This window comes from Hyperoodon ampullatus (assembly GCF_949752795.1).
Source record: "Hyperoodon ampullatus genome assembly, chromosome: 11".
Taxonomy (NCBI): domain Eukaryota; kingdom Metazoa; phylum Chordata; class Mammalia; order Artiodactyla; family Ziphiidae; genus Hyperoodon; species Hyperoodon ampullatus.
In genome coordinates this window covers 27,198,425-27,217,387 of record NC_136924.1, presented here as the reverse complement: position 1 = coordinate 27,217,387, position 18,963 = coordinate 27,198,425, and the positions used below count along the sequence as shown (strand labels likewise).

Genomic DNA, 18,963 nt, shown 5'->3' with positions numbered 1-18,963 from the left:
TAGAAAGGGGAGCTTCTACATGTATTATTTGGAATTCTTCTGTAAGGAAGAGTATGTCTTCTTTCTATGGGTGATTTTTAAAGATAATTAAAAAAAAACACTTTAGTAAATATGAATTATTTTTGAAAGGAAGAAAACCCAAGACACATGATCTAAAAAATATTTTTCTTTTATTTTGTATCTATATGAGATGATGGATGTTCACTACTTATTGGGGTGATCACTTCCTGATGTACGTAAGTCATTGTGCTGTACACCTTCAACTCATACAGTGCTGTACGTCAATTACATCACAATAAAAACTGGAAAGGAAAAAAATCAATGAATTATGAAAAGACAGGCAAGACACTGAATGTTTGGGATTTTTTTATTTTTATACACATGACAAGATTTTACACCGATAGTCAGTTAAATAGTACAAATTTACATTCATGAGGAATGTTAAAAAAAAAATTCAACTAAAAAACCCACTTCTTCCTGTGACCCAAAATCCCAACATTTTACAGTGCAGGGGAGAAGGGGTCTGGGGGGGAGCATCCAAAACAAGTCTCTCCCAAAACAAATGAGTTAAATTTCACATTCCCTCTCCACACAGGATCCAAATGGTGACAGTGTAATTTACAGTTCATCTTTTTCAGCTGTAGATTTCTGTGAAAACAGAAAAATCAGAAGACATTAAAAACCAGCACAACAAACCTTAGCTCACAGAAGGTTCATGCATGGAAAAAACAATTGAAATGGACCCAGCCTATCCATTAACTTGAGCTGTAGGCTAGCACCTCACCTTGCTAATCTGCAAAACAACTTAGAACCCAACAACAAGATCAACAGTCCCTGAACACAAACAATCAAAAATTTAAAATAGCCTAATGTTACTACAGTTAAGGCAGAAGCAAGTGGCAAAGGACACAGAAGCACCGTGGGCTAAGGAACAATCTGCTTAGTAACATCTCAAGAATGGATGGCTATATGACCCAGCAATCCCACTACTAGGCATATACCCTGAGAAAACCATAATTCAAAAAGAGACATGTACCAAAATGTTCATTGCAGCTCTATTCACAATAGCCCGGAGCTGGAAACAACCTAAGTGTCCATCATCGGATGAATGGATAAAGAAGATGTGGCACATATATACAATGGAATATTACTCAGCCATAAAAAGAAACGAAACTGAGCTATTTGTAGTGAGGTGGATAGACCTAGAGTCTGTCATACAGAGTGAAGTAAGTCAGAAAGAGAAAGAAAAATACCGTATGCTAACACATATATATGGAATTTAAAAAAAAAAAAAAATGTCATGAAGAACCTAGGGGTAAAACGGGAATAAAGACACAGACCTACTTGAGAATGGACTTGAGGATATGGGGAAGGGGAAGGGGAAGCTGTGACAAAGGGAAAGAGAGGCATGGACATATATACACTACCAAACGTAAGGTAGATAGATAGTGGGAAGCAGCCGCAGAGCACAGGGAGATCAGCTCGGTGCTTTGTGACCGCCTGGAGGGGTGGGATGGGGAGGGTGGGAGGGAGGGAGATGCATGAGGGAGGGGATGTGGGAACAGATGTATATGTATGACTGATTCACTTTGTTATAAAGCAGAAACTAATAAAAAATAAAAAATAAAAAAAAAAAAAGAATGGATGGCTAACCTAAGGGAATAAAGGAAGTGGGAAGATCAAAGTACACACTTTAAAGAAAAAAGGGATTTGCTCCAGCTTTTGAATTTGATAATTAGATGACTACTTATTTCTTGACTTCTGTAACAGTCTTAACTTTGCAAGAACTAAAAATGCAAGTCCCACTCTTGGTTTGTTCTACCTTTGCTGTTTCTTGTTCTTCCTCATCCGTTCCTGCATCCATTTCTTCGTCGTCGTCTTGCTCTGTGTCTTCTGCGGTATCCTCTGTTGTTTCTTCAGGTTCTTCTTCTGGTTCTTCTTCCACCTAAGGGGAACATTTATGAGCCCATTAATGCATTGAACACCTTGGATCTATTTTCACTTTGCTCATTTAAATGTATAAGATCATAATTAACCTCACTCCGGTTTATCCAGAACTATAGAGTCAATCCTCTAATTAGAGTTAACAGTCAAGCTAACAAAGGGAGACAGACAAAAAAAGGATGTAACAGGGGGAGTTTCTCATTAATTTCTAGCAATGTGCGTGACACTGGGGATTCAAACATTCAATAAATTACTTCAAACCTTTGCATCAGGGTCAATGTTTAAGCTGAGGCGAAGCATTCTTTCTATTCTATCTCCATATGCTTTAGTGTCTGGTAAAAGGTATCCTGACCGCAGTGTTGCTGTTTCAAACAAAACCACAGCAAGATCTGAAACTGTTTTGTCATCTTCATCTTCCTGAAATGGAAGAAGTCACACCTGATTAATATTAAAGGGTCCAAAGTAGTCAAATTAAAAGACAAAGGAGTATGGCTATGATATTGCTCACCTTAACTCTTCGAAGCATATCTCTGATCAGTGGGTGTCTGGGGTTAATTTCAAATGTTTTCTTCTGGCTGGCATAATAACTGTTACAGAGTACAAAAACAAACATATCAAATTTTAGGGTCCATGCATTTCCCATACTCTATTACTAACTCACATAATTACAGAGAACAACTTTTTGAAAAATTGACATGTTTATATATTGTTACATCATGCTTTATATGTGTGTGGTTAGATGAAAGAGTACAATAATGAACTTTTTTTTTTTCTTTTTTTTTTTTTTTGCGGTACACGGGCTTCTCACTGCTGTGGCCTCTCCCGTTGCGGAGCACAGGCTCCGGACGCGCAGGCTCAGCAGCCATGGCTCACGGGCCCAGCCGCTCCGCGGCATGTGGGATCTTCCCAGACCAGGGCACGAACCCGTGTCCCCTGCATCGGCAGGTGGACTCCCAACCACTGCGCCACCAGGGAAGCCCTGAACTCTTATTTACTAATGAATCCCAAGTGCCTTTGTTGAGTGGATGAACTGATTTAATGTCTTGTTCATCCCCTCTTAATGTATTCACTATCTTAATTGCATCTGTGTCTCCCCAGAGGTCTGGGTGCTGCTCAAGTAAGACCTTCTCCACAATGCCTCAACCTATATGGTTCTAAGAAAAACTGCTTCTTTTCTCTGAAGTCAGCTGCAATGCGTTCTGAGTATACCTTCATCGTCGTTAGCATCCTACCATCCCCTGTGACTGTTCTCCCTCCTATAGCTGCATGCCGAGGACAGGGAGAAGCCCGTCTCCCTACATCCTGGTATAACCTATCATACACGCAGGACTTAGAGGATTATGATTTGTCATCCTGACTAGTCTGAATGTCACAATTTATTTTATAAATATTACACACTGGTGAGTCAAGCTAATTATGAATTATAGATATATTTTTAAATGGAGTTTGGGGATTGTGACAATGGATACTACACTTAGGAAAAGAATCCTTAAGCTAGGCCTGGGGGGAAAAAGTATGATGATTAGGTAGCTAATAAGAAGATATTCCAGGTAGAAAAGAATAAGAGCAAGGAAGAAGTCATTTTCTAAGCTATTGTTGTGACATTAAAATAAAAACTTGAAATACATATTTCTTGAAAATAAAGGGTACCAAAGACCCAGTGTACCTCCAGTACTTGGCCCTTGAGTTCAAATACTCGTTAACTTGTGCACCCTCTACCCTTTATTTTGTGGAGCATACTTGTTGGGGGTGAAAAAAAGGATTTAACTCCTTTAAGAAATGTGTCATTAACTTCATCTGTAACTATTATCTAAAAATGTAAAAGAAGTCCAGATACCAGGCCAAGCATATAATCTAATGCCAAAAGACATTATGTGTAACAGATTAAGAAAATTTCCATCTGTAGATTAAATACTATAAATCACAACTTCAAGACCTTTTCTTTAGCAATCTAATGTAGCAATCTAATCCCTTTGTAAACTTATCTAATATACAACAGACAGTGGTGGACACTTAAAACACCTCAGTTCTTTGTATAGAAGCTGCCATTATCTTCTAAAGGACGGCTGTACAAGAGCTAACACCTCGGCAGGACTTCCCTGAGGATGCTTACTTTGTAGAGATGTCCTTGCCGGTCTGGTATGCTTGGGCTTTCATGATTCTCTCCATGTTGCCAGACCATCCGTACTGGCTGGCCACAAGAGCACATGGGGACTCGGTCAGGCGCTGAGAGACCACAGCCTTTTCAATCTTAGGATAAGGAAACCAAAAGTTAGAGATATATAAATATCAACAGTTAAGGTCGTGAAGTAATTGCATGTCAACTCCTTAAGGGCTCATCGCTTAACATCATAAACGGAGGCAGATCAGAAAACTACCTCTCATTCAGATTTTTAGGAAACTGTCATTTAATAATCTGAATTTTTCAGTCATAAATAAATACTTAAACATCAACTTTTAAAAACATTTAAAACTTAAGTTTAACTGGTAAAAATTTAAGCTATTACAAAAACAGTATTAAATTATGGAAAACTTTAAATTACAAAGGGAAGAAAAATATGCACCCACAGGATAACACTTATCAATTCTTTGTAGTTCATAAATTTTAAGCTCAACCTCCCAATAATTTAACTACAATATTAAATGTTGTTCTGTACAACTTTTAATGGTTACAAAAGTACCAGCTGCACAGTTTAATTTGCTGACACAACACATTTTTTAAAATGAAGATGCTAGAATTTTCACAATTTCTAATTTCTAGAATACCTTGTCCTTGAGGGCTTTATCTTTCATCCAATTGAGCAGAGGCTCAAATTCTTTCTCAATTGCTTCACGACTCTCCTTACTTTTCTCACTTTCATCAAACTTCACTCCTTCCTTGGCAACATTCTGGAACCTCTTCCCATCGAACTCAGGAAGAGCCTGAATGCAGTATTCGTCCACAGGTTCTGTGAGGTAAATCACTTCATATCCCTTTTTCAGAAGTCGCTCAACAAATGGAGAAGATTCAGCCTACAAAATTAAGAAAGTAACAAAAATTTCCAAGTCTGGCCTTGGTATATTTGTTCATCCTCGTAGCTACATTTATGTAGTACCAGCAACCCCATTTTACAGGTGGAGAATTAAGAGGTGCAGAGAATATAAATGACTTTCTTCCTACCAGTGACTGACAGGCCTCATAACTACTTCAGTTTATAATTATAAGTAAGTTTTCCTTTTCTTCCCTCAAGAGTTGGCTATAAATCCCCAGCTACACACCAGGACCAGTTCAAGTTCACCTCACCTCTTTTCTGCTGGACCCAGCCATGAAGTAGATTTTGTCTTGCTTCTCCTTCATTCTTTCCACATACTGGTCTAGACTAGTAATGTCACTTGGATGATGCGAAGACTGGAATCTAAGCAGTTTAGCAAGACGTGTTCGATTTGAGTGGTCTTCTATCACACCAAGCTTGATGTTGGTACCAAATTCTTTCCAAAAAGTATCATTGTATTTCTCATCAGCAATCTTCTTGATCATGTCCAGGGTTTTACGGACAAGTTTCTTTCTAATCACCTAAACAGAATTAAAGAGTAACTTTACAGAAGCTCATTGCAAACTTTTGAGAACATACAATACGCAAGGTAGCGGGGGAGTAGTGGTGAAAGATACAGACGCTGGTATTTATCAAGGGGCGGGGAATGGTGAGTACTCCATGTCAGGTGGAGCAGAAACTAAGTTGTCACTGGAAACCGTCACAAGATTGTTTTAATGTTTATATTCTAACTTTAAGACCAGGTAGTGGGCATATATGGGTATTCACTGCTCTTTCAACTTTTCTGTAAGTTTGAAAATTTTTTATTATAAAATGTTGGGGGGGGAAAACAATCAGATTCTCAGGATTTGATCATTCCAGAGTAAAATTAAGTTCTTTATCTGAAGAGCCAAGGATTAGTTGCAAAACCTGGGAACTCCACTAATGGAGTCTTGTTCTCTGAAGCCCAACCAAAGAGCAAGGTGGCCGGTCTCTTCCCAGAGACACTCACCTTAAGCAGTTTATGTTGCTGCAGAGTCTCACGGGAAACATTCAAGGGGAGATCATCTGAGTCCACCTTCAGGTGGCAAAAGAAAGTTCAGTTAGCAATAAAAACACTGGAAAAAAAATAAAACCAACCAACCCAAAGAAAACGCCACTTCCAGACCCCCACTCTAATCCCCTCTTCCCCCATTCATCTCCAGATACTTACAACACCCTTGACAAAATTCAGGTATTTGGGCATCATATCATGGAAGTCGTCTGTGATGAATACTCGGCGCACATACAGCTAAGCAGAAACCAAAAAAAAGGTGACTTTCTGGAAATCATACTTTCAAATTTTAAACTCAGTTTTTACCATTTAAAAACCCACCTTAATGTAATCGCTCTTCTTAGATCCATATTCATCAAACAGACCACGTGGCGCAGATGTGGGTACAAATAAAATTGACTTGAAGGTAACTTCCCCTTCAGCAGTAAAGTGGATATATGCCATGGGGTCATCGCTTTCCTAGAAAGTTGGTATCTTAGTCATTCAAAAGGCACAGGAAAAAGGCAGCGCAAACGCTAAGCAATTTATTATGTCGTACACATTTAACTAACACAGTTTAACAGTTTAACATTTAACTAACAAAAAAGTACCCTTACCAAAAACGTGGAGGTGGGGGGCAAGGAGGGAAGAAGAAACAATTAAGATTGCACTTCTAGCTGGCTGTACATGGTTGTTCTGATGATGACTGTCAATAATACTCTATCGCCTAAACCTGGGGAAGGATGGATGAGTCTAGGTTCCACACATGTAAGAGAACAGGACAGGAAAACCACCGCCCTGCCTAAATGACAAAATAATATACAACATTTCATGAGTGTGCTGTTCAACCAAAAAAGTACTCAGGAACAGGATTCTTCCATGAAATTTGGAACAGCAGTGGATAAAAAGAGGTATGTAAATAGCTATAAAGCATAAGGATAGAAATTTCCTGCATTATACATTACCGTACCCACATATGGCTACTGAGCACTTGAAATGTAGCTAGTCCACACTGAGATGTGCTGGTTAGTGTAAAACACACACTAGACTTTGACAACATGGTACAAACACACACCTCACAAAAATACCAACCAAACAAAAAAAACCAAAAAGGAAACAACTCAATTTTTTATACTGATCACCTGTTGAAATAACACTGTTGGGTACGTTGGGTTAAATAAAATATGTTATTAAAAGTTAACTTCACCTGTTTCAACTTTTTAAAAAAATGTAGCCTCTAAAAGACTTAAAATCACACACTGCTCACGTATTTTTAATATAGCTGCTCGAGACGCAAGTACCTTTACATATGCACTAGGACTTTCGAGTTCACGGGAATGAAAGTAGAGGCAGAACCAAGGGAAAGTTTTTGGAAGTAAAGCTGAAAGGATGGTTGGATGTTAAGGTAAGGAAAACAAAGGTTACGTAACAAGTCAGCAGATGGAATAGAGCAAAGAACAAATACAATCACAGAACATTAAGTTTTCTCTAGCCATGCTAAGTCCATTAAACTGTTCTCTTTTGTGCAAGATGTTTCAGGAAACATTAACTTGAAACAATTTTAGTCAATGCTAGTTTTGGATTCTAAGAGTTACAAGAAATGATCAGTAAAAGAAAACAAAATGTTGGCAAGGAAATAGATTTAGTAATTATTCCTAGGCATATGACCTCAAAAGAAATGTTTGATGTTGTAAACATGCTCTTCAATATTATGTTAAAAGTCATTCAATAACATGGTTTTAGGTCTTACAGGTTCTGTAGTAGAAATCAAGCATGTACCTAGTAGGCAGTTCTAAATCTTTTTTGTAGCACAGACCACTTGGCAATTTGGTGAAGCCTACAGATTCCTTCTCAGAGTAAAATTTTTTTAATGCATAATATAAAATACACAGGATTAAAAAGGAAACCAGTTGTGTTGAAATAGTTATAAAACTATTTTTAAACATTTTTGATTTAGTAATGTTTCATTATCACATTATTCTAAAATAACATTTACCTTTGAAAATGATTTGTAGAAAGCTTTGTATTCATCCTCCTCCACTTCTTTCGATGGTCTCTGCCATATCGGTTTGATATCATTCATAAGTTCCCAATCCCAGACAGTTTTTTCAACCTGAAGTTACAGTATTTGATTAGTCTCTCCTAGCAGATATACCAGTGGTATCAATAGTTATACTATAGTAACCACAGCTTTAGAACATTTCAAAAAAGTATTAATATAGGAAGCACCAAAGGGTACCTATACTGTAGTATGGTTCTTGCCAACTGGATCAAAAAAAATTTTTTTAAGTACTTCTGTCAACACTTAAGACTGTTATTTAATACAACAAAGACAAATGGTTATTCATTATCATTGATAACAATCCAATTAAGGTTTTTTCAGTTATTTTTAACTAGCTAAAATGTTATTTCTTAAAAATACTTGTTTCGAGTTTAGAAGGATATACATCTTATGTATTTCTATTTCATGACTTATCGAAACCCAACATCTTACAATAAATATTTCTCAAAATCCACCACCATTACTTCTACCTACTCGACTACCTAAGCAGACCAGAGAACTAATTTTATAGGTGATATCTACATGACAAAAGAAGATGCAAAAAAGCTTTTTAAGCTTTTAAAATTCAAAACATATCGTAAGCCATCAGTCCTGGGCAATATATGGAAGTCAGAGAACTCTTCATAAAAATGACCTGCATTTGCTACTTAAAACTTGAGAGAGAGAGAGAGAGAGAGAGAGAGAGAGCGAGCGAGCGCGCGAGCGCGCACACACGCACACACACACACACACACACAGTTTGGTTTTAAAAGCCGGGCCTACGGACTCACTCCTTGAAAAAAAGAAGACCATTAAGAACTGAAGCTTACCTCAAATCGGTCTGTGCATATCTGGGTTTCTGTGTTTTTTCTTTTTTTTTTTCCCACATCTGTGTTTTTTCTAACATAAGCTAAACAATATTTTTTACCTTAGTTCTCCCCCTCCCTGGTTTTATCAAGATATAATTGATACACATCACTGCATGAGTTTTAGGCATACAGCATAAAGGCTGAATTACACATATTGTGAAATGATCACCACAATAAGTTAACATCCATCATCTCATATAGATGAGAATAAAAGAATAAACAACAATTTAAAAAAATGGACCAAAGAAAGAAGTTTCTCCTTATAATGAGAACTCTCAGGATTTACTCTCTTACCTTTCCTAGACACCACAGAGCAGCGTTAGCTCTACTTGTCATGCTGTACATGACATCCCTAGTACTTATTTACCTTATAACTGGAAGTTTGTACCTTTTGCACCTTCTTCCAACACCCCCCGACCCCTGGCAACAACAAAATCTGATCTCTTTTTCTATGAGTTTGGTACTTTATAACCTAAACAATATTTTAAGTAGGAAGATGAACCAGACTTACTTTTTTAGTTTTTGGTTTCTTTTCTTCTTCTTCTTCTTCTTCTACTGCAGCTTCGTCATCAGATTCTTCTTTTTCTTCTTTTGCTGCTTCTTCTTCTTCCATGGGTTCCTCAACAGTTTCAGTCTGTTGAAGTAGAAAGTAGAATTACGGTTGAACTCATTTGTTTAATAATTCTGATTTCAGCTATAGGATATGAAACAAAATTACAGCTGAAAAAATCGATCTTCAGTAAGAAAACACTGAGAGTATCCTGTATTGAAAGAACCATATTTAACGTTCATTCTTTCAGTGTTAAATATTCGAATATGTGCCAAGGTAATACACATAAATTGTATTCCTACAAATTTACCTTGCTGCTCCATACATAAATAGGAAAGTTTATGAACTGTGAATATTTTTTCACGAGACTTTTAATTGTATCCAGTTCAAGGTAATCAGATGCTTCTTCTTTTAAAACAAGGCTGCAAAGAAAGTAAGACGTTTAGAGAGAGACATGATGGTTTAAAGGATCTGATTATAAATTTGTCTAAATACTCATATGACTATAATAGCCAGCAATTCTGTGTATAACCAACAATGCCCCCGTTATCCGTGTTAAGAACTCTCATCACCGATAAAGGTTTGTGAGCTAAATATACCAAATATGGGTATGGTAAAGGAAGAACTTTCTTGCACTCCCTCGGGTGGAAAATATTCTTAGTTCCAAGTAAAAAAATGAAAATGTTCTCAACCTTCTCAATGTGCTGGATGTTTTTCATTTGGAGAACAGAAATCTCAAGTTAGCTGAAGGTGGGAAATCACTGCAATATTCTGGAGAAAAGTAGAATCATATGCACTCTGATAGCTACTCTAGAAATCAAGGGATTATTGTAGTTAACCCCTAATAAAAACATGTTCCTTAAAAAAAGCTAGAAAATTAATCTGAACTATTGTTTACATTTGCACTAGACGAGAAAACAGTAATCACCCGTCACATGTGACTATTTACATAAAAGTTAAAATCAGTTCTTTAGTTATATTGCCACATTCCAATAGTCACATGTAGCTAGTGGCTACCATATTGGACAGAGCAGTGATAGAACATTTCTACCACAGAAAGCTCTACTGGACAGCACTCGCTTAGATAATTACAATAGCAAAAATTGTAGCACTGCTTCCTCTTCCTCCTCACACCCCTTCTGCAAACACCACCTCCATCCACCAAAAATAATCATCACAGCGTACTCTCAAACACAGCAGGTAGTCGTGATGTTTATGCTCCCAGTAAATATGGGCAATGTTGTATCCATGGTTCTCTCCCTGCCTCAAAAAGCTTATAGTTTCGTAGCACCTGCCAACACGTAGACAGCACATGATGACACAGCCTAGTGAGGGGACTAAATCTCTGGTCTTGGAGCATACACATTAGTGATCCAGGGTTAGTGCAGAGTTGCATCACTTTTGGATGCAAATTGAAGCTCATGGTTAGACATCTTAGTTAGAAGTATTTAAGAGGCAATTAGACATATGAGCCCAGGGCCCCGTAGAGAGATCTAGACCAGGGGTTGGCAAACCCTGGCTGGCACCCATAAGAAATTTTATCAGGATACAACCTCATCCTATATTGTCTATGGCTGCTTTCAAACTAGAATAGGAGAGTTGTGACATGTGACAGATCCTGTAGTCCACGAGCTTAAAATATTTACTAGCTGATCTTTTAAGAAAAAGTTTGCTGACTCCTGATCTGGACTAAGAATATAGATTAGAGAACCCTGAGGAGGAGCTGGAACCTGGATCCAAGACAGTGGTTCAGACTGCATGAGGGACACGGGATAACGTGAAAGGGCTGAAACTGAACTTCTGAAGAAAGAGAGTATCAACATGTAGGCAATGGGAAGTTTAAAGAGATGAAGCTAGGTACTGAATGGATTGTTTTAAGGTATGAGCAGTAGAATGCAAATTCGGTAGAAAACACAAGAGAAAAACTACAAAAAAAAAAAAAAGAACCTATTGCTGAGAGCCATACCAACTAAAATAACCCTGAATCCACTGGATTTAGCAACAAGGATTACTGGTGACTTATTTCAATGGAAAGATGGTGGATAAAGTCAAAACACAGTGGGCTGAGCTGTGAACAGAAGGTGAAGTAGCCACAAAGGCAAGTTTGCTTTTTTGAGAAGCTCAACAGTAGATGGGGGGGAAGAAGAGAGCGCACGCCCGGCAGCAGCACGGGCCACGGCACCACCTGCCTTCGTTCCTCCTACCAGAGACTTCAATGCGTTTACACTTGGATGGGAAAGAGGAAGGTGCTCAGGAAAGGCTTTACAAGACATGGTAGGCATCAATTTATGCTTAGTCTCTGAGGAGGTGGCGTGAGAGACAACAGATGAGAAGCAGAGACTAGCTTTGGGGAGAAATGTGGAATACTCCCTCATGGTAGTAGGAGGGAGCACTTACAGGATGCTAATTTCATGATCTCATTTAATCCTCACTGAATCTCTCATAAGGGTACAGTGGTGGCTAATTTAGGGGTACAGACAGGAGTAGGGAGGAAATTGAATTGTCTGATGGTTTCTACTTTATTAGTCAAATACAAGATGAAGTCATATGTATGCAGGGCAAGATCCTAACCTTGTCACTTCTAGACTTTCAGTTCCTCAAACGGGCCTCTTGCCTCTGGAACCTCCAACGTGCTGTGCTTGCTGCCTAGAATATCTGAACTTAATTTATTACCATTTCAGAAAGACCTTCTGATGAGGGAGGTATCCCTTAACTTCCTTTCTGGCATTTGCCACTCTGAAATTATCTCATGTTTTTTCTTCCTTAGTCGAATGAGCCATGTGAAAGCAGGGACAGCAACTGTCTTATTCTCCACTGTAGCCCTAAACCCTAGCAGGTAACAGGCACTCAAATGAGTATCTGTTAAGTGAACGGTCGGGAAGGAGGGCTTAAAGAAAAAAGGTAATTTTGCCAAGGAAAGGAGAACCTGTTGTAAGATTTCATTTACTGATCAACCATCCATGCTACCGTGTGAAACCATCCTGATGACCCTTATTCATTCATACCAATACCTGCCAGTCATGCGTTAGGCTCTGGGAATGGAGTATCAACAAAATGTTTGCTCACATGGAGCTTCCATCTAGATGTCTCACCTGTCTCTTAGCAACCTAAGACATTAGCACCTCTTGGGACATCATTTTCTGTCTCTTTCTAGTTAAAAGATGTGTTTTACCTGTATTCTCCTACCACCTAACAGAGAGGGCCCTGGGGTTTAACTATTAGGGATGCCTCCTAAAGAGATCAGGAGATGTGAAAGGCAGGAGAAGGTAAATTTAGAACAGTAAATTAGTAAAAATACTAAAGTGCAGTTGTCTAGTTTCATGAAAGGAAAATCTCTGACAATGAAGATAGGAAATGTCTTCTGGGATGAAGAAAATTGGTCGAAATGATAGATGTATGCTTGTTTCCTACCTGAATATTTAAAAATCCTTAATGTTGAGAAAATTTTAAGCTGAATTAAGAAAAAAATCAAGACTGTAGGCACATTTTCACTTGGCAGAACTGGGCAAGTCAATTGACCTCTAAATTGGAATTTCTTTATCTCTAAGGTGGAGAAAAAAACAAAAGGCAGAAAGCTGCCCTGTCGCCTGTCTGCTTCACACTTCACAGAGCTGCAAGCACCAGGAGATACTGGGCATAAGATATGCCTCATCGACACCAACAATAGGTACTGGCTTAAAATGAATTCCGTATCAAATTCGATAACTGGTAACTATCCTTGAATGAGATGTTTTCTTCCAAAGAACTTTCTTAACTCTCTTCAAGTCCTTTATCTGTTCCTGTGCTCTCCAACCCGCCCCCAACCCTGGCTACTGTCTTGGAATGTTTTCAACCGTTACCCAGGTTACCCCAAGAGTCTCTTCTCATCCAGTCCTGCCATCCTCCACACCACCTTCAGAAAACTTTAACAAAGTTCATCAGAAATTCCATCAGTAACTGCCACCACCTGCAAGGAATACCTTGAATCTTGTAAACACGCTGTGCCACCGCCGTTATCCATGATGCTCCACAGACTGACACCACTTTTCTAAGTCCTGCTTACCTGGAAAACCTGGACAAGCCACTTGTCTGTGAGGCCTCCGATCTGCCTTCTCCCTGAAGAGCTAACCCTTCCTCTTTCAAGCCCCCCATAGACAGCAGCCACCATAACTCTGGGTCCGGCCCTTAGCAAGGCCTCAAAATACTTCAAGTGGTGAAAACTGTTCAAGTTCCTCATTTTTATAGGCAAAGAAATTAAGGCCCAGAATAAGCCGTTTGCTCAGAGCCAGAACTGGAGAATCAAGATCCTTGTTACGACTATTAATTCTCATTAGGAATTAGTAATACTCACGTAATTGTCGTTCCCCGTCCTAGAGTGTTTCCTCTGGGGTCAGCAATTACAGAAAATTCATTGGAGTCCGACTCCCAGATGTGCTGGGTGTCGTTGTTGTGTTTCGACGTGACAATAACTTTATCTGCTACAAGGAAGGCAGAATAGAAACCAACACCAAACTGGCCAATCAGTTCTGAAGTTGACTGGCCATCTTCTTGTGCCTCAGTCATTTTGTTTAAAAACTCGCTCGTCCCAGATTTGGCTATGGTACCAAGGTTTTTAACCAACTCTTCCCGGGTCATTCCTACACCAGTGTCTGTGACATGGAGCAGGTTCTTCTCCTTGTCACACTAAAACCAAGACAAGAACAAAACAGTTATACTTGCTCAATACTCATGATATAAAAAGGAAATACTGAGCTATATATTGAGAAACTACCAGCTTTGGACCGCATCAATTCCAATACAGAAAACAAAACTGAGATATTTTCCTCATATAGTATTTTATGGTCTTTTCAAAAAGCGTACATCTTAAGCACAAGCATCTTTATAGAGAGTAAGTTCAGTTTGATAAAGTATCCATATAAAGAGGGCAAGGACTGGTCTAAATGTCAAAGGGCATAGATAGACCTAAATGAAGCAAGCTATTTATGAAAAAAAAAATTCAATAAAATTTTATGTTTCACCTATTTCTTTGATAGAAATTAAAAGGATTCAAAACTTGAATGACTTCTGTCTTTGGAATCTGTGGTGACCAATGTTCTTCACTAAACATTCCCAGCTCTCTGCCTTCCAGAAATACAGTAGGATTATACTTCCTCCACTTATGGTTGGATAAGGCCATGTGACTAGCTCTGGCCAACGAGTTGCAAGTGGGAGTCAGGAGTGTGGCTTTCAGGCTGGAGCCTTTAATTGATGCGAGACCCTCCAAGCTTTCTCTGCACCGTGGCAACCAGCTACACTTCAGATGGCGGCTGCTCAATCAGCCTGTGTCATAGAGATGATGCAAAGCAAAGGCCACAGGCAGCCATGATTGATGATTTAAGCCAGGGGTTGGCAAACTTTTTCTGGAAAAGGGCCAGAGAGTATTTTAGGCTTTGTGGACCATACGGTCTCTGTTAAAAGCAGTCACAGATAACACACAAACGGGCATGGCTGTGTTCCAAAAACATTATTTATAAAAACAGGACTTTCCTGGTGGCGCAGTGGTTAAGAATCCGCCTGTCAATGCAGGGGACACGGGTTTGAGCCCTGGTCCGGGAAGATCCCACATGCCATGGAGCAACTAAGCCCATGCGCCACAACTACTGAGTCTGCGCTCTAGAGCCGTGAGCCACAACTACTGAGCCCTCGCTCCACAACCACTGAAGCCCACACACCTACAGCCCATGCTCCGCAACAAGAGAAGCCACTGCAAGGAGAAGCCCGCGCACCGCAATGAAGAGTAGCCCCCCGCTCACTGCAACTAGAGAAAGCCCTCACGCAGCAACAAAGACCCGACGCAGCCAAAGAAAAAAATAAAATATAATGTTAAAAATAAATAAAAACAGGCAGCAGGTCAGATTTGACCCACAGGCCATATTTGGCTGACCCCTGATTTAAGTCCCTGACACTTGGGAATTAATTGTTATTGCTCCTAACCTAGCCTATCTTGACTGATATGCATTCTCTATCTCTAAGAATTCTTTGTAGTTAAAAAGAAAATTGTTCTAAGCTTACCTTAATTTTAACCGTTAATTCCTCATTTCCAGCAAGAGCATTTTCATCAGTCAGTGATATTAGCCTTATCTTATCTAAAGCATCAGAAGCATTCGAAATCAGTTCTCTCAGGAAAATCTAAATGGAAGCCAGATTTAATACACACTTAGATTAGCCTCAAGATACACGAGACATGAAATTTAATGTCAAACTCATTTTATTTCTACGCTGTACTCTGAAAAAGCACTCTTCAAGGACTAGACTTCTGTGGTACAGAGGTGGCATTACTCTCCTGGTAAAAGGAGGCACAGCTCTCTACACAAAGGGCTGTAGCGACTACAAGGAACACCTGAACTGCTGAGCGTAGCTGATACTCTATTTTCCTTCCTAATGACCTTTCTGTATGCAATACTCAAGGCTTAGTTTGTTATGACTGAACTTAAGACTCACAACTATTTAGCAGGCCATGAAAACAGCTGGAGGGGAAAGGGGAAAGAAAAAGAAGGAAAATGTTTAGCAACCCTCCCCCTCCCTTCAAACACACACAAATAGGTATCTAGTAGTGAGTCTTGTACATACTGGTGTTTTTAATTTTGCCAACTACTTGCTTGGAATTGCTATGTCAGCACATTCACTATGAAAGTTAACAAGTTAGCTACCATACGGAAACAAAACAACATTATCATAACCACATGTTGCTTACCTCTTTATTTTTATACAATGAATTGATGATAAGTTTCATCATTCTGTTAACTTCGGCTTGGAAGGCAAACTTTTCTGATTTCTCTCTAAGTTCTCTTATTTGGGATGCATTTAATCCATCCAACTGAATAGCTTCTTCCTCTCTAAGGAAATAAATTTGATCAACTAATACTGCATTACTTAATTCCCTCCAAAAATATAGGATCTGTGATGAGAGCACAGTGATCTCTTAAGGTTGTCTTAACGGTTAAAAGGCTAAAATGCAAACCTTTATATTACTAGTCTACCATCTCATTATTATTTTATCACAGTAGTACGTTACCTTTAACAGCAAGTTGGAAATACTCTGTGTTTAACATTGTCAGAAAAATAAACCCAACTTCCCTCGCCTAAAAAGCAAAGTTACACTCATTTATGTTTCCTCACAGGGAACCCTCTTTCTGGGAAACTTTGGCTTCTAAGGGTCTACAAAAGTTTAAGTCCTAAGAAGCCGAATCAAAACATTGCTCAACTGACAGAATTCCTTTTTAAAATTACTAAGTATACACACTGACCATAAAACCAAAGGAAAAGCCTTTCCTAAGGTCTTAGGAAGGCTATAGTGCTAGCATTCTGAAACAGAGTTATCAAAATAGTCTTCAAGGGAATTCATCTCATTTTGACCAGTCATTCTTAGTGGCAAAGTTAGGAGATACTATGTATGCACACACTTGCCACCCCTAACATTTTCTCTATTTAAATTCAGAGTATTAAACTGCATCTGGATCTTTCGAGAAGAGATACAAAAAAGCTACTGTATTCCAAGTTCCCAACGGGTTATCTGTATAGTTTCAGAAGAACACAAACCTCTGTATTACTTCATCATCTGTCCTTGAGCCTTCTCTACTTTTACCCAGATCTTCTTCCACTGTCCCATCCACATCCACTTCATCGTCAGCGTGGACAGACCCTGAAGGCAGATTTAACACCAGAAAACTCTTCAGCATCGTTGCTTCAGGTACTTCTCAGAAGAAACAAGATCAAACAGGGCCAGCGTAGTGGTTGCAAAATTCACTTGGCAAATACGGGAGGGGGCGATGTAAGAATGGATCCACAGGTTTAAATATCCAATGTAAACCCACGTAAGCGTATTTCTTATGTAAGTTCAGATACTGAGGTCTCCCAGGAGATTCTGAAATACGGAGGCAGCCATCACTTCTAAAGGGTGGCCCTGGGATCCTTTATATATACTGTTGAGCAGATTCGATTCCAGGCCCCTTCTACATTCACACGTGTTGCCCGCAGGCCGAGACAAGGCCTCCAAACTGACCATGCCAAAACTTAGGCCTTCAATATCACAAGTCAGAACACGAAAAGGATTCGTGCAACCTCTAGCGAGGGGAACTGAAGGGCCCAGGGGCCTGAGAAAGCGAAGAGACGTTTAGAGATTTTAAGATGTTAAGGAGCTCGAGCAAAAGTGAGTCAAACACGCTGACACTGCCGGTTCGCTGCCCCCGGGCCTCACGCTCCACAGCCCAGCGGCTAAGAAAGGAAACTCGCGTTGGCGAGGCGTGGAAGCCTGGGGGGGCGGGGGGTCCTCAAACTCTGATGGCCAAAGGTTGCGGCAGCTGACAAAAGTCCTCCGGAAAGGGCACACACAATGCTCCCGGGGGAGGGCAGGGAGGGGGGCACGAGCCCGAGGGAGGCCCCACCGCGAGGAGGCTGAGCCCTCTAGGAGCGGATACTAGGAGATGTGTAAGGGATTAAAACGACTCCGTTCTCCTTTTGTCTTTCCAGAGGAAGGAGAGAGTAAACGAAACCCCGAGCCTCTTTCGAGGAAAAGCAATGGACACCCCACAGACCAAGCACAGGCCCTGTAATCCCCCTCCCGGGCTCAGCGCCCCCAGAACCTTCCAGAAGAGGCCGCGCTTGAGGAGGGGGGGCGTCCAGGGGGGCCCGCTCCTCCAGGATCACTCACCGAAGGTCAGCAGGACGCAGCAGAGGCCCAGCACCCACAGGGCCTTCATGGCGCACGGCCGGTGAGTCTCAAGTCCCCTTTGATCGCAGGAGCCGCCTCCGCCCCCCCCACCCACGCCGGGCTCGGATCCTTACACCTCAAGCCTTGCGATCCGCCCACTACCCCCAAGCAGGTCGGGCCGCTTTTCACCCCCACTTCTCGCGGGCGGGGGACGGGAAACACGAATCCACCAATCGTGCCGTACCACGCACCACCTGTACCCAATGGGGACTCGTGGGGGGGGCCGAAGTCCACCAATCGGAGCTGTCCAGGTGCGGTGTCCAATGCCCGAAGCGTGGCTCCTTCCGATTGGTCAGTTCTGGTTCCTTTTCTCCAATCAACTGGTTCCGCGGGCCCCTCTCACGCGGGACCGCCCCTTTGCCTGGGTTGCTCCGGTCTCTAAGGGATACCCTCCAATGAACGTCAGCACAGAACACATCCTCCTTACGGAGAGGTCACGCGGAACCACTTCCGGATCCTAGAACTCGCTTACTCCGTGACCAGGGGAAGCGGTAGCCATGGCAACGCGTTCTTCACCTTTCCCTTGTCCATGCGTGGGGTCACGTTGGGAATGATTCCAGCGCAACTTTTCGCAGTCAGCTTTCTATCTGGCAGTGCTTCTCGGAATAGAGACACACGTGAGAAGTTGAAAATTCCCCGGCGCACTTTTCGATATGGTCGGTGAGGAACTACAGTTCCCGGCATGCAACGTACCAGGGGAAACACTAGTGCATGCTGGGAATCGTAGTCTTTGATCAGCTGCGTAGTTTGGCCCTTTCTTCTGCCTTTTTCTCAGCGCGTCTTTGCG

The 18,963-nt window shown here is 40.7% G+C and overlaps 1 protein-coding gene across 3 annotated transcripts; it reads right to left on the bottom strand.

Moving 5' to 3' along the window:
* Window positions 1-349: 349 nt before the first annotated feature.
* HSP90B1 (heat shock protein 90 beta family member 1) lies at window positions 350-18,180 on the bottom strand. Of its 3 annotated transcripts, XM_079714146.1 has the most exons (18): window positions 18,117-18,180; window positions 17,006-17,108; window positions 16,161-16,302; window positions 15,479-15,595; window positions 13,779-14,110; window positions 9,759-9,870; window positions 9,410-9,532; window positions 7,985-8,101; window positions 6,331-6,468; window positions 6,169-6,246; window positions 5,968-6,033; window positions 5,228-5,497; window positions 4,711-4,956; window positions 4,058-4,194; window positions 2,453-2,531; window positions 2,206-2,361; window positions 1,823-1,945; window positions 350-648 (listed from the first exon to the last, which is right to left on the bottom strand). In XM_079714146.1, exons 1-18 carry the CDS (start codon window positions 18,163-18,165, stop codon window positions 619-621), a joined length of 2,418 nt encoding a protein of 805 aa, XP_079570272.1. In that variant the 5' UTR covers window positions 18,166-18,180; the 3' UTR covers window positions 350-618. The 3 variants fall into 3 exon arrangements, with proteins under 3 accessions (XP_079570272.1, XP_079570273.1, XP_079570274.1); XM_079714147.1 differs by lacking the exon at window positions 15,479-15,595; XM_079714148.1 differs by lacking the exons at window positions 15,479-15,595; window positions 16,161-16,302; window positions 18,117-18,180 and having other exon boundaries at window positions 17,006-17,069.
* Window positions 18,181-18,963: the final 783 nt, after the last annotated feature.